Genomic DNA, 12,316 nt, shown 5'->3' with positions numbered 1-12,316 from the left:
GAAAAGGTTGTGCGTTGGTCAATTCTTATTGGCGCATGACTGCCAAACTGTATATTTTTGCCACATTTTCCTTTTTCAATGATGATTCATTATTATTATAATGATTATATATACATATTTACTTTTAGTTGAATTTGTATTTGTCAAGGGATGCAATGAAATTAAACGCAACATGACTTTCTCCCTCCCCCCTCTCCCTCGCTCCTCTCTTCCTCTCTCCCCTCTCCCTCCCCATTACGCTTTGAGCAACCCACCACCAAACAACAATCCAAACAATAACAATAAACACTTGGGATGAAAAACCCTTCCTCATCACTATCCACCACAGTCAGACAACCCTTGATCGACCTTTCAGGCTGTCTGCTCTAATGGGAAACTCCTTTTATTAATCAATAAACATACGGTTTCAATCTACCTACTTTGATTTCCATTATGTGAATACTTTGATGACCGAGATGGATAATTGCAAAGATTAAAGCAGTTGCTTCGGTGTGTGTGTGTGTGTGCGCGTGTCTGTGTGTGTGTGTGTGTGTGTGTGTGTGTGTGTGTGTGTGTGTGTGTGTGTGTGTGTGTGTGTGTGTGTGTGTGTGTGTGTGTGTGTGTGTGCGCACGCATGTGTTTGTGTTTGTGTGTGAGTTGGAAGGTTGTGTGATTTGCCTCCAAATGAAGGCCTGGATTTGGGCTATTGTTAAAAGGTTCTTTTTTTTCCAGAGACGCTCATACAGGCTTAAGTCCTGTTTCCTATCCTCATCTGCTCCCTTGCTTTTTTAGCATTACCACTTTACTTTCACATTCCCTATTTCCTGCTTTGGTACTCTTCACTGCTCTTCTCTCTGCCAGCATTGTGAGAGAGAAGAATGGACTTTATTTACCTAATTTCTCCTTTGCTTAATCCCATATTTATTTTTTTATTGCCAACTATTATATGTTCCTCTGATTTGTTCTCCTCTCTGTCTCTACTCTGTTCTTTGCAGTGAAGCGATCAGTAGATTTTAAATCACGGGGCGTTAAATTATTCCCCGGCAAAGACTCCAGCAACAAGTTTTCGATCTGTGAGTTCACGTCTTGATGTTTCTTTGATTATGGCTAACGGACTAACAAACTGTGATGGCTTGGTTCCCGCTTTAATTGGTTTTACGTTTCTCTGACTTAATTCAATTTGATTTGACTTTGCATTGCTTCCGTTTGTCTTTTTTTAAGAGGCTGTGACATTTGTTTTATATTTGTGGACGCAAATATGTCCCTTCTTATATTTCAAACATTAAGCAACAAAGTAGAGGACCAAAATCTTCCAACGTTTGGTTCAATATTTGATTAGTTGGCAAAAAACAAAATGGTGGACAATGTCACAACCTCTTAGAAAAGCTTGCATTCTGCTTGCGTGATGGCGTGGTCATGTTTGGTTGCTTGGTGTTCGTTTGACTGTTCGTTTTTCTGTGTCTAAGTGTAGTTAGCTGTTTGTGCCTTGGGTTTGCATGTGGTTTTGTTCCGTCCATGTTTGGATCTGCGTTGAGCTTGTAATTGTGTTCAATCCGACTCAATCCCGCCATACACCCAAACCTCTCTAGCTCTCTCTCTCTCTGTCTTTCTCTTGTTTCCTCCTTTTCTTACTCATCTTTTTATTTTTTTCGGCTTCTTCTTCATCTTCAACTTGGTCTTTATCTTCGTCTTCAACATATTCGTCTTTGTCATCATCCTCTCCCTTGTCCTTATCTTTGTCTTCTTTCTTTTCTTCTTTTTCATCTTCGGGTCTTCTATTCTCTCTCTCTCTCATTTGTGCCCTATTCTTTCTTTCTTTCTTTCTTTCTTTCTTTCTTTCTTTCTTTCTTTCTTTCTTTTTTTTTCTTTTGTCTGTTCTCTCTCCTGTCCATCATCTCTCGTTCCTGTGGTTGAAGAAGGGCACATACCTCAAAGTCACGTAACTCCATTCTGTCTCCCGTTTGTTACCTCTCTTGTCCTTTATCTTCATCTTCTTTCAGTTCAGATTTTCCTCTCTCTTAAGGTCACACACACGCACACGCACAAACACACACACACACACACACAAACACACACACCTTGATGATCCCTCTGATTTATATCTGCATAAGAACACAGCCGCTCCATATTTCCCGGCTTTGGTTTGAATCACATTTGGTCTGTTGACAGTCTTTCACACAAAACAGCTACCGCACGGAGATACTTCATTTCCAATAAAGTCCACATTCCGTGTTCAAATACGATGATTATTTCATTCAAACAAAACGTTAACACAGTTATCTGAAAAGCAATTTTCATTTTAATTAAAAATTGAATGTGAAACCATGAAACAAGTGTTTAAAAGTAATACTTTTGGTCCACTCAACAAAGTGATTCAATAGGCAATCCATCTCCCTTTCTTTGACATCTTTAATTAGACGTTGATAGGTAACATAAAAGACATACCTGAGAATTAATTTTCCGTCATCTGTCACTTCATATTTAATAAGCCTACATGACTATGAATGTGCTCCGGTATATGTGGTAATGTCACCTCCTTTGAGGCTCTCCGATGCAGATGAATAACCCCGCCTCAAACAAAGATGGCGGGCACAATCGCCGATGCCATCACTTTGTTTGCAGTCTATCTCCTCTTGTCTTCTTCTTATGTCTCTCTCTCCCCCCTGCCTCTGCCTTATCTCGCTACACACACACACACCCACACACACACACACACACACACACACACACACACACACACACACACACACACACACACAGAAGCACTCAAACAGACAAGCGGCCTATGAGTCAATATCTTGTAGCCCGTATAGCACCTGGATCATGTTATGAAGTCTGGTCTTTTCTTCTTACCCCACAGTCATTACAGTCCCATGGAGTGAGAGCCCACTGTTGACTGCTGAAGCGCAGCTCGCTTTGTAAAAAATAAATGAGTACACGCATCTAACACACGCATGCAGACGTCTGCCATCACCTATATTCATTGTAAACATGCATGTGCACTGGGAGGAAAAAACACATGCGATACAAATCTACTTCACACACACACACACACAAAGCTGGAACATGCTGCGCATAAAAACGATTTGCCTCTTGTTGTGTCTCCCGCGTATTGCCCTCTATGCATGCCTGTATGTGATATGTTTGGATCGGTGTATGTTGTATGTTGGAATGTGCAAGTTGAAATGTGAACAAAAAGTGGATAACTTGGAAGTTTGAAGTTTGAAAATAATTACGGCAATCGAAGCAGCATATGTATGCTTTGCTCATCGGGCTGTGGGAATGGTGGATGTTCAATTGTATATATGTTAATTTGTATGTAAATGTATTTAGGTCTGATTGGTTCAGATGTTAATTTGCTCTGCTCCGATTGGTTCAACTCTTCAATGATGCAGGAATTCAAGCAGTTGAAATAAAATATGCCTGTGTGTGTGTGTACGCAAGTATGGATTCCTCAATAATATGAAAACTCAAACAGATAAGCAGTGTGTGTGTCTGAGAGAAAATGTGTGTATTCCCCTGTTACTGTAACCATTCCCACTGTTGTCGCGTTAATAGTCCAGATGGTCAAATTAGTCGCTCCAACAAAGCAACAAACCATTTATTGAAACACACACACACACACACACACACACACACACACACACAAACACACACACACACACACACACACACACACACACACATGCACGGTGGCTAACACCTGCTATGTTCTTCTGCTAATATAGACTTCTTACAAGGATGGACATACTTACCCAAAGAAGCCATTTGTTCCAAAGCCATACAGTGATCCCACTTGATTAGGCTCAATATGCATTTGTATCTCTAATGCTTTCAACAATTTACCACTTGTGTAGAGAGGCACAGATGTCTTCTGCCAGATATAAATCTCTGAACAGGAGACTCTTTAAACGGTAATAGGTTTTATATTTGTGGAACCATAAGAGTCCTTTAGCGTTGATTATGTTGTAATCTATAATACAAATTAATAAAAACAAAGAGGAAATAAGTGCGTCCCTGTGTTCAACAAACAAACAATCAGCACACATTCACACACGCGTCACATTTCAGCCCCAATGAGTGTGTGTGTGTGTCTGTGTTGGTCTGAGTATGTATTTGTGTGTGTGAAGACCTATGGAGAATCATGTGTAGTTGAGGTTAGCCTTAGCGTCTTAGCTCCACCTAGCCTATCTTGGCCAGTGTGTGTGTGTGTGTACTGTATAGTGAGCCTGTTCATCATGTGTCTCATCAGTGAATGAAGGCGGCGTGAAGCAGGCGTCTAACTCCTGCCCTGACATCGGAGAGCCCGAGAATGGCAAGCGCGTTGGCGACGACTTCAGGTACAACAAAAAAAAACAACAACAACACAACAACACACACAAAGGTGTTTGTGTGTGTGCAGATTTTGTGCATTCATTTAAATGGTCATTCATGCTTCATTGTGTCTTTCCTTCTGCGTGTGTGTGTGCTTGTGCATTTGTGTGTGTTCATGTGCGTTTGTGTTTATTCATATATTTGTGTGTGTGGTTGTGTGCGTGTGCGCGTTTGTATATCTTTGTGTGTGCATGCGTATGTGCATATGCTTGTTTGTATGCAAATGCATATATTCATGTGTGTGTGTGTGTGTGTGTGTGTGTGTGTGTGTGTGCAGTATCGGCAGCGAGGTCCACTTCACCTGTGGCGAGGACTATGTCCTCCAGGGCAGCAAGACCATCAGCTGTCAGCGGGTGGCGGAGGTGTTCGCCGCCTGGAGCGACCACCGGCCCGTGTGCAAAGGTAAGACATGTTATTGATATGAACATCACCGACGCCCAACATTAACGTGGTTTATGCACAGCACACGGGGCTGTTTATATGCCATGATGCACAACTCATGGTTTTCCCACAGCAAACTAATCGCTAAGTTATGACCGGCATTAAACCCGCAGTCACATGGCATTTTATCAGTGCTCGTCCACAGCAGTAATTCCCCATGCAAATCAATGACCTATCGTGGTGTTAAGAGAAGATATACAGCAATGGATAAAAAGGAAGATGTATGTACATGCAAGGTCTTTAGACATGCTTTAAAGCATGTACAGAGGTCCCGTAAATAAACCTCATGCTGTGAAGTGTGCGTTTTTCCTCCGTCGAATGCCTGAAGGTGATGTTCATTTGAAAATACTTGTCATTACTTCTGCTTGGTTACACTGCTGTTTAACATGTGGGTACTCTGAAACGTTGTGTTTTGTAGTTGCATCCAGATGAATCAGGGTTTCTTCGTTTGGGAGATGTAATCATACGTCGGTATCTGCGTAGGCATCTAGCGTCGGTGGTTCTCTCCTGGTGACTAAATGTAGTGGAAACACAAGGCTCCAGAGCGTGCACGTACATAGAACTATGAATAGGAAGTTAAAGTCAAGAAGGCCCACATGCACGATCACTTACACTTCATCCACACACATACACACTCAGACAGACATTCAGATGCATGCAAATGTCCGGGCAAACTTTCACTCATGCAGGCACATGCGCGAGCACACATGCACAGGAACGCACACGCACACTAACGCACGCAAACACGCTCACACACAAACACATGCACACAGGCATACACACATAGACACACACACACACACACACACACGCACACACACACACACACACACACACACACACACACACAGAGAAAGCCAGGGCATCTGTCATGTTAAATGCTAAAGTCATTTGTCATGTGTCCCTTCACTAAGCTTTAGACTGTTGCTGCAGACACATTTTCTCATTCATTTCAGGGTGTGTGTGTGTGTGTGTGTGTGCCTCTGTAGGCCTCTGTGTGTGCGTGTGCATTGGTGCCTGTGTGTGTGTGCGTGTGTGTGTGCCTGTGTGGGTGTGTGTCAATGTGTGCGTGCTCATCCGTGTGAAAGAAAGAGTGAAATATACAAAGAAAATAGATGGTTTTTTAAACCCGGCTAGTGTCTACTTCAGAGTTGAAACCACATAATATAAGAGGTAGAGAAGAGGGAGAAAACAGAGCAATATCAGGAGATGACCAGCTTCCTCTCTAGCTTATGTTTCTTGTTTCTTAATGATGATTGCTGGGCATATATCTGGTAAGATAGGAGCAAGCAAATATTAAAGGTTTCTAATTCAATGCATCACAATTTGCCATTGTCATTCGTCGTGTTCTTAAAAAAACAAACACATACATATCTCTCCGTGATCTCATTAATTAACTTAATTAACAATCGTTAATTAATCCAGGCTAATTATCCTACCGGCCTATGGCTACCTAGACCCCTTTTATGCGTTCAGAAGGATCCTAATCACGGAAAGGTAATGTTAAATTAACGAAAGTTCAGACCATTGAGTGTGTAATGACGACAAACGATAAAATATCTCTTTAAGTCACAGATGAGAGACCCCGGACTACAATCTCTGTGATGGATGGGAATTCATATTGACGTGCTAGGTTAACGACAGCTTCACATTACTCCAGGCACCCCATTGAATGCGAACAATCAATTGAAGACTGGGTGACATTTACACAAAGTAAAATGTCTCAGCCGAATGATATTACGGTTTGTTGCAAGGGTTTATAACAGAAAATTTGGAGTACCATTCCTTCCTCCTATTCTGACGAGGGCTTGACGTCCAAGGTCAGTCAGCATGTGACAACACAGTGAGGCAGACGATCTGGTCTAAGATCATCCCCCCCCCCCGGCATATTACATGCAATCACTCCCCATCCTTTATGGACTGTCTTATACAATATGAAAGGTATTCGCAGTGCCTGCTATGTGCCTTCATGAGAGGGACAGTGAAGAGAGACACAGAGGTGGAAAGACAGAGGGAATGTAGCATAATACCACAGGTCAGACTAACACAGCGTTCACCCTGTACACGTCTGTCAACGGATCTCATTGACTTTGCATTGGGCGCTTTTCGAAATGCATTGTGGGTCGATCCGTTCTGTCGGCTCCGTTCTGCCGAAAAGTTGGGAAATGTTCAACTTTTTTAGGCAGTGACGAATCTGTCGGCCAATCAGACTACTCCCCAAAACGTGAGACACGACCTCCGTTATCCATCGACAGACATGTACCATTTGAACAGAGTCTAACAAAAATGGTCAGGGCATATGGCCGACATGCCAAGCACACGATAGTTTGTGGTTTTCAGTTGGCAAGACGGTGGCGCCGGTTGTATCGCCCCAGAGCGGTTCATGTGCTCGAGGTAATGAGTAACTGGTTAATCCGGGATCCGGATGCACAACCTTTCATTCATTTCTCATTGTGCGATGGTAGAAGATTGGTATCCGTATCTCTGCCTGACAGATTCCTTATCATATTCTCCATTTACAGAATCAAAAGCATTTGTCTGGTGGGGAAAGCTTGCACACAAGCGCTCCACACTTCACTCACAATTCATCCGTTGACGGTCAATTTAACCCAAAGCGTTCCTGAAATCGAAAGATACATCAAAAGTTAAAACGCCAGCGCAGCCCCTCCCTCCTCCACCAAAACTCCCACACAAAAGGAAAAACAGAACCAAGCCCGCGGCACGCTGAATACGGATTTCGGTTAATATTTGTAGCACGCCCCAAAAGAGAAACAGATTCATATCTTTTCAACAGAAGAGCACAGGGAGCTCGAATGCAGAGGGGCTGTATTGTCCCACTCCCTCCGTACAGGGCTCAAATCAATTCAGGGCGCAAAATTCCCAAAACAGTATTTGGCGTTCCCCCCGACATGGCCGTCTGCAATCTTTTTAACTTAAGACCTCATTAAAAACGTCTTAAAAATATATAATCTACTCCCCATTCTGAACCACTCTCCCCCTTCCCTGGTGTTTTGTCCAAAAGTGAGCATGTTTCGTTCGGGAAAAAAACGGAAAAAGTCGGTTGATGCGTGTGACCTTTCCGCCCAGACTTTAGCTAGCGCCTAAAGAGGACACAGCGGCGGGGCTAGCGCCCAGCCGGGGAGGGGGCAAACTGCCCACAGCGTCAACAGCCAATTGGCTCATTAGAAGAATCGCCACTACAGTTAAACCACTAGAGCGCCGGGCCAAAATGGAGCCTCCTGTAAGTATCAGAGCAAAATAAACCAACACATGACCTTCTTGGTAGTGGGGGAGCCGGAGAGAGGGGGAGAGAGAGAGATGGACCCAGGTGGTTGGAAAAGAGGAAGGCAACACGGACATGATGAGGTGATTTGCCAGAGTAAACTGAGTGGAATATGTTAAAGCAACACGATGATGGACAATGGAATAAGAGATGTGCTTTGTCCAATGACAACGTCCTGCTGTCTACCCATACAACTGTGGAGGAGAGGGAGACAGAGAGAGAACCAAATGGCTGTGTGTATGTGTGTGTGTGTGTGTGTGTGTGTGTGTGTGTGTGTGTGTGTGTGTGTGTGTGTGTGTGTGTGTGTGTGTGTGTGTGTGTGTGAGGGAGGCCGAGGGGAGAGGGATAGGGAGGGAGGGGGAGATAGGGAGGGAGAGAGTCCATGTGGCACCTTGATTAATGGACAGATGGCAAGGCCACTGAGCCAACCATCTCAATCTGATTGGCTGTGTGTGTGTGTGTCCGTGTGTGTGTGTGTGTGTGTGTGTGTGTGTGTGTGTGTGTGTGTGTGCACCTGTTTTTTCTGTTTGTATATGCATGAGAAAGTGCATTTGGGTGTGTCTGTGTGTGTGTTTGAACTTTGCATGAGTTGAGTGGGTCTTCTTCGAATTAATTGACTCAAATGGAGTCACTGTGTCACGGTGACGTGCAATTTTAAACACACACACACACACACACACACACACACACACACACACACACACACACACACACACACACACACACACACACACACACACACACACACACACACGCACGACTGACGACCACACACAGGATACACAGTCCATAAAAGGAAACACACACTGATATACATTGAACAACGCAACCGATGACCAAACAGAAAAATTAAATCAGGTGACGTACACGTGTTGTACTGTTATACGGGCGTATTATTTCATCACATTTATCACACTTACCACCAGGAGTGGACAAGCAATGTCAAACCACTGAAGTCATAGGTCCTCCACATTGCTATCTGTCAATCTGAGTGCCTGCGTCTACACACGTGTATATTTATGTATGTGTGTGTGTGTGTGTGTGTGTGTGAGTGTACAGCTGTGTGTGTGCACACCCATTTACACTTACACATTGCGGCGTCGGGTCCATGGCAGCAGGGTGTACCTGCCTAATGATGTCATCTATCATCCTCTGTATCCATTGGTCAATCTATCTGTTTCTGTAGGTACCTTGTTAAAAGGCCATTTTTATTATTTCCTTCCCCCCTTCCCCTTCCCGACCTGAGAGGAGGAAGCCGCGATCCCTTAATGAGACCACTGGTACTGAGCCACTAAGAAGCATTTCATTACCATCAGCTGTTGTCGCGCGTTGAGGCCTGACCTAGCGTTGACGCTAACACAGGGTGTAGCGGATGGCTCAGATTGTCGCCTTTGACTCTCCATGCTCCAAAGTTCAAACCATTTCGTTGACGCTGCCTCTTAATAGCCCATCCAATCAGATCACAGCTTTTTTTCGCCCTTCTAAAAGCGACGGAATCCAAGCTAATTCCTAATTTCTAAACATGAATGCATGTTGTATGAGTGTGCTGGCTCTGCTCCGAACTCTCAGCCCAGCATTCAGTGTTTGGCTGGACCCGCGCTTCATATGCTGAGAGTTTTAACCCAACACCAGATTGCGTTCCGGCCTGCCAGGGCTGCTCCACTACTGCTGCTCTCCAACTATCAGTCCCACACCATCCAACATACAGTATATATGCCAAAACAACACAAACAGCTAAAGTCATGAAAACAGTCAGCTAGCTTAACCCACAGAGCTTGGGCGGGTGGTAGGAGGCCGACTTCAAAGACGGTGTCTGCTTCAAAGGTGGTTGATTTACTTATTACTCTATTGTGTTCGAGAAAGGGTTCCCCGGCGTGATTTCAAACATGCAGCAGAACAAGAACAGAACAACAAAAATATTCCCCTGGAAAAGATCTCAAAGTTGAAGTCGGGGTTTCAAGTCTATTTTCATAAGTGCGTTGATAAAATGCCAACGAGCATCAGTCAGTATTAAGGCAATTAAATGCTTGAACTGTGTTTGTGTGTTGCGTTTGCACAGCCGTGTTTGTTTCAAACAAACAAGCGCATAAAAAATACAAAGTATAAAAAAAAGTTGACATTTAAAAACTTCTCAACCCGATCACTATCGACTAAGGAAAGAATACGTCCGCAAGAAATGTGTGACTTTTTCGATTCTGACTCAACCCTGGGCTGGTGGGCGGCGTATGATGGTGTGGGTTAACTCAAAGAGGAGATAATTGCTGTCTCATGCCGTGCTGCTGCTGCTACGACCGCCACTGCCGCCGAGCCCCCCCGCCGCTCCGAATCAACCCCCCAGTCGAAGGTTTAGAAAGTGGATTCAAAGTAGATTTATTTAGAGCCATACTTTTCTCTCTCTCTCTCTGAGGTTCATCAAACTCTCCCCTTCCACACTCCCCCGATGTGGGGATGTTATTACAGCGCAGACGGTTCAGTGTGGCTTCCCCCCTAGGTCGCACTCCGTACTGTTATTGTGCAGGAGCCTGTATGGTAATTATTCAGATGTATTCAGTGCTGCAAGGAAAAAGAGAGAAGGAAGGAAAGGAGGGAGGGAAAGAAGGACAGTAATAAGGGCTGAGGGAAGGAATGAAAGAAAGAAGGGGGGGGGGGTGAGGAAGGAAAGAAAGAAGGGGGGAAGGAAGGTAGGTAAGGAAGTGAAGAAGGAAGGATGGAGGAATGGAAGGAAGGAAGGAAGTAAAGCCAGAAGAAGGGTGTGCTAAGAGAAGAAGAGAGGGATGCAGATACGAAGGATGGATCGAAGGAAGCAAAAGGAGGAGGGAAGGAGGTGAGGAAGGGGCCGAAACGAATGCGTAGACAAGCCCGATACAATCACTCCCCCTCCATAAAAGACCCGTTTAGACAGCGCATCATTCCCCACCACCAAGGGTACGCTTTTCCCCTTTTACGAAACACGAGTTCACATGACGGCGTGTCGGAAGTTGATCCATGTTCGGCCATGACTCAGCGTTTTCCCCCAGCCTCGGGTTCTTGGCCGCTCGTTGCAAGGCCAGCACTTTTTCTCCGGCGGCGCAGGTAGCATCGCGGGGCAAACGTCAGCGTGAGAGCCCCTCTCCCCTGATTGTCTGCAAAGTTACACAGGGTTTTATGGGCCTGTATTACCAAGGCAGTCATCCCTGCGTTTATGAGGTGCTTGACTTTAGGGGAACGCAAAGCCTGGACTGGAGAGCTGTCGTTCATAAACCATCCATCATTTAGTTATCATTTCAATCATGGAGCCACTCGCTGTGTGTGTGTGTGTGTGTGTGTATGTGTGTGTGTGTGTGTGTGTGTGTGTGTGTGTGTGTGTGTGTGTGTGTGTGTGTGTGTGTGTGTGTGTGTGTGTGACTATCTGTGGGTGTGTGACTATCTGTGGGTGTGTTTGATAGTGTTTGTTTTATTAGATTTGATGTCAGGGTGACCCACACACACACACTTCCACGCACGCAGGGATCAACGCACCAACAGATAAAAACACCCACACCAACACACACACAGATCAACACAAACATGCATACACATACCCACACACACAAGGCGCACACACGCTTACACACAAAGAAACACGCGCACACACACACACACACACACACACACACACACACACACACACACACACACACACACACACACACACACACACACACACACACACACACACACACACACACACACACACACATTTGGCTATGGCCTCGAGCATTCAAGCTCATTCTGTTCATAATTCCATCAATATCATTTTACAACGGGAGAGGCCCCATCAAAAAGCTTTAATTTGATCTAAAGAATTATAATAGCTTCAATGACACTTAAGCCATTCTGTCATTAAGCCCTTCCATACTGCTCGCCAGTATAACTAATAACCCTAATGATGATGGGGAGAGAGGGAAAGAGAGAGGAGGGAGACAGAGAGATAAAAAGTTTGATACTGAGCAAAAGGGAATGTGTGATAGAAATGTATTCATTTATGAAGAGAGGGAGCGACAGAAAAATACATTTAATAATGAGAAGAGAAAGAGACAATTAGATATTAAACTGTTTATATATAGAGAGAGAAATAGTGAAAGAGAGAGATTATTATAAACATGATAAAGCATATCGGTCTAGCATAGATTATTAAGGCAATATACATGTATTCAGATTCAGCATCTCAGAAAGACTGCAGTTGTGGGTTTCCATGACTTCCATTGGGCACGAGGTTGT

The 12,316-nt window shown here is 44.3% G+C and overlaps 1 protein-coding gene across 1 annotated transcript in view; it reads left to right on the top strand.

Moving 5' to 3' along the window:
* Positions 1 to 12,316, top strand: part of LOC115536286 (CUB and sushi domain-containing protein 3) — a 327,005-nt gene that overhangs the window by 187,889 nt on the left and 126,800 nt on the right. Inside the window, exons 7-9 of the mRNA XM_030348078.1 lie at positions 975 to 1,052; positions 4,232 to 4,319; positions 4,631 to 4,755. Of these exons, the coding sequence (XP_030203938.1) occupies positions 975 to 1,052; positions 4,232 to 4,319; positions 4,631 to 4,755 (291 nt within the window). The remainder of the gene's footprint in view (positions 1 to 974; positions 1,053 to 4,231; positions 4,320 to 4,630; positions 4,756 to 12,316) is intronic.

The sequence above is a fragment of the Gadus morhua genome, chromosome 22, assembly GCF_902167405.1.
Source record: "Gadus morhua chromosome 22, gadMor3.0, whole genome shotgun sequence".
Taxonomy (NCBI): domain Eukaryota; kingdom Metazoa; phylum Chordata; class Actinopteri; order Gadiformes; family Gadidae; genus Gadus; species Gadus morhua.
This window is presented reverse-complemented; position numbering and strand designations above follow the sequence as displayed.